Raw genomic sequence first — 1,459 nt, 5'->3', positions numbered from 1 at the left:
CATCACCTTACATTTTGGATAGTTAAACATCATCTGTCACGTATTGGCCCAATACATCAAATGATCTAAATCTACCCGTAAGCCAACAGTTCGACTGCATAGAAATCCACAGGCTTTCTCACCAGTACCTCTTTGTATGGAAAAGCATTAATACTCGTTTACTTTTCCAGCTTCTGGAGATATGTGTGGATATCTCGTAGAAGCAACTCGATTGTGTTGCATACTATTGCCTGCGACTTGTAGACTTCTTTTGCCACTGGCTTTTGGGTTTAAAATTTTTCACTTTGCTTACCGAGGCTGGGATGTACTATTTGTTTAGGGTCTCATTGTGGGTGGTCCTGGCGCCCTGAATTGATCCATATCCCCGTGTTTCCCAATGCCATTAAATGCAATGGATATTACCATTTTGGAAATTCTAAATCTCAGATCTTAAAACATCTTTATGATCTAAATGTATAACTATTTTCCGTTTGAAAGGGCTGTTACATACCCTTCCTAAAATCTGTCATATTTCGGTAGTATCATAATACTTACGAAACGCTAAGCAATGTCAAAGTGTAGTTCTGTCAAATATCGTTCCACCTCGACTTTATATCAGTTGTGGCTAACATGTGACTTGTAAATTTGCATGTTCAAACCTGTTTTAATATAACGTACTCAGCTCTGTAAACTACAACACAGAACTTTTAACAGCATCCACATACTGAGAGTAATTCCAAGACCAAAATTCATATTTGACAGAAGATATAATCTTTCTTAAACAAGTTTCTGACGATTGAAAAGTTTTAGTTTAAATTATATCGGCATACTTTAATTATAACTGCATACAGTTGATGGCTTATTGCCAATTTTTTATTGTTACGTGTATTAAACTAAAAGACGGAGGAAGTGGGATGAAACTTCCAATTATGCAATGTCAATATCTTTAAAAACATAAACATGGTTGTCCTAGATCAAACAACAAACATTAATTGATATATGTTGAGATGAGCTTCATTTCCAATAATGTTTAAATATTTTACCCCCACCCCAAAAAAAAGACAACAAAACAAAAATAAAATCACGATCTTTCAATACAGTACTTAAAATATCAAAAGCTTCATTGGTTACCTACGGTTGGTGGCACCACGTCTCTAGATGATTTCACGCTGGTATTTAATCTTGAATTCTTTTGCGCTGCAGACTCTCTGGATAGGGAAACTACAGTATTGAGATATATACACATGACATTTAAGCACAACTTATACCTTTCTTTCCCAGCCAATAATGATATTCACGCAAAAGTTAATCTATACCTTTTCCCCAAAAACTCTAGTATTGAAGAAAGAGTGTAGTGCTCATACTCTGAAGTATCGTAACGAGCTTGTCATTAAGTGTTTGTAAGTCATTGTGTTCATACTCTGAAGTATCGTAACGAGCTTGTCATTAAGTGTTTGTAAGTCATTGTGTTCATACTCTG

General features: G+C 35.3%; 1 protein-coding gene across 1 annotated transcript in view; it reads right to left on the bottom strand.

The window, feature by feature from the left end:
- Positions 1-1,459, bottom strand: part of LOC111085486 (microtubule-associated tumor suppressor 1 homolog A-like) — a 33,718-nt gene that overhangs the window by 30,003 nt on the left and 2,256 nt on the right. The window contains exon 3 of the mRNA XM_022384304.1: positions 1,111-1,200. Within this exon, the coding sequence (XP_022240012.1) occupies positions 1,111-1,200 (90 nt within the window). The remainder of the gene's footprint in view (positions 1-1,110; positions 1,201-1,459) is intronic.

The sequence above is a fragment of the Limulus polyphemus genome, unplaced genomic scaffold (assembly GCF_000517525.1).
Source record: "Limulus polyphemus unplaced genomic scaffold, Limulus_polyphemus-2.1.2 Scaffold422, whole genome shotgun sequence".
NCBI classification, from domain to species: Eukaryota; Metazoa; Arthropoda; class Merostomata; order Xiphosura; family Limulidae; genus Limulus; species Limulus polyphemus.
This window is presented reverse-complemented; position numbering and strand designations above follow the sequence as displayed.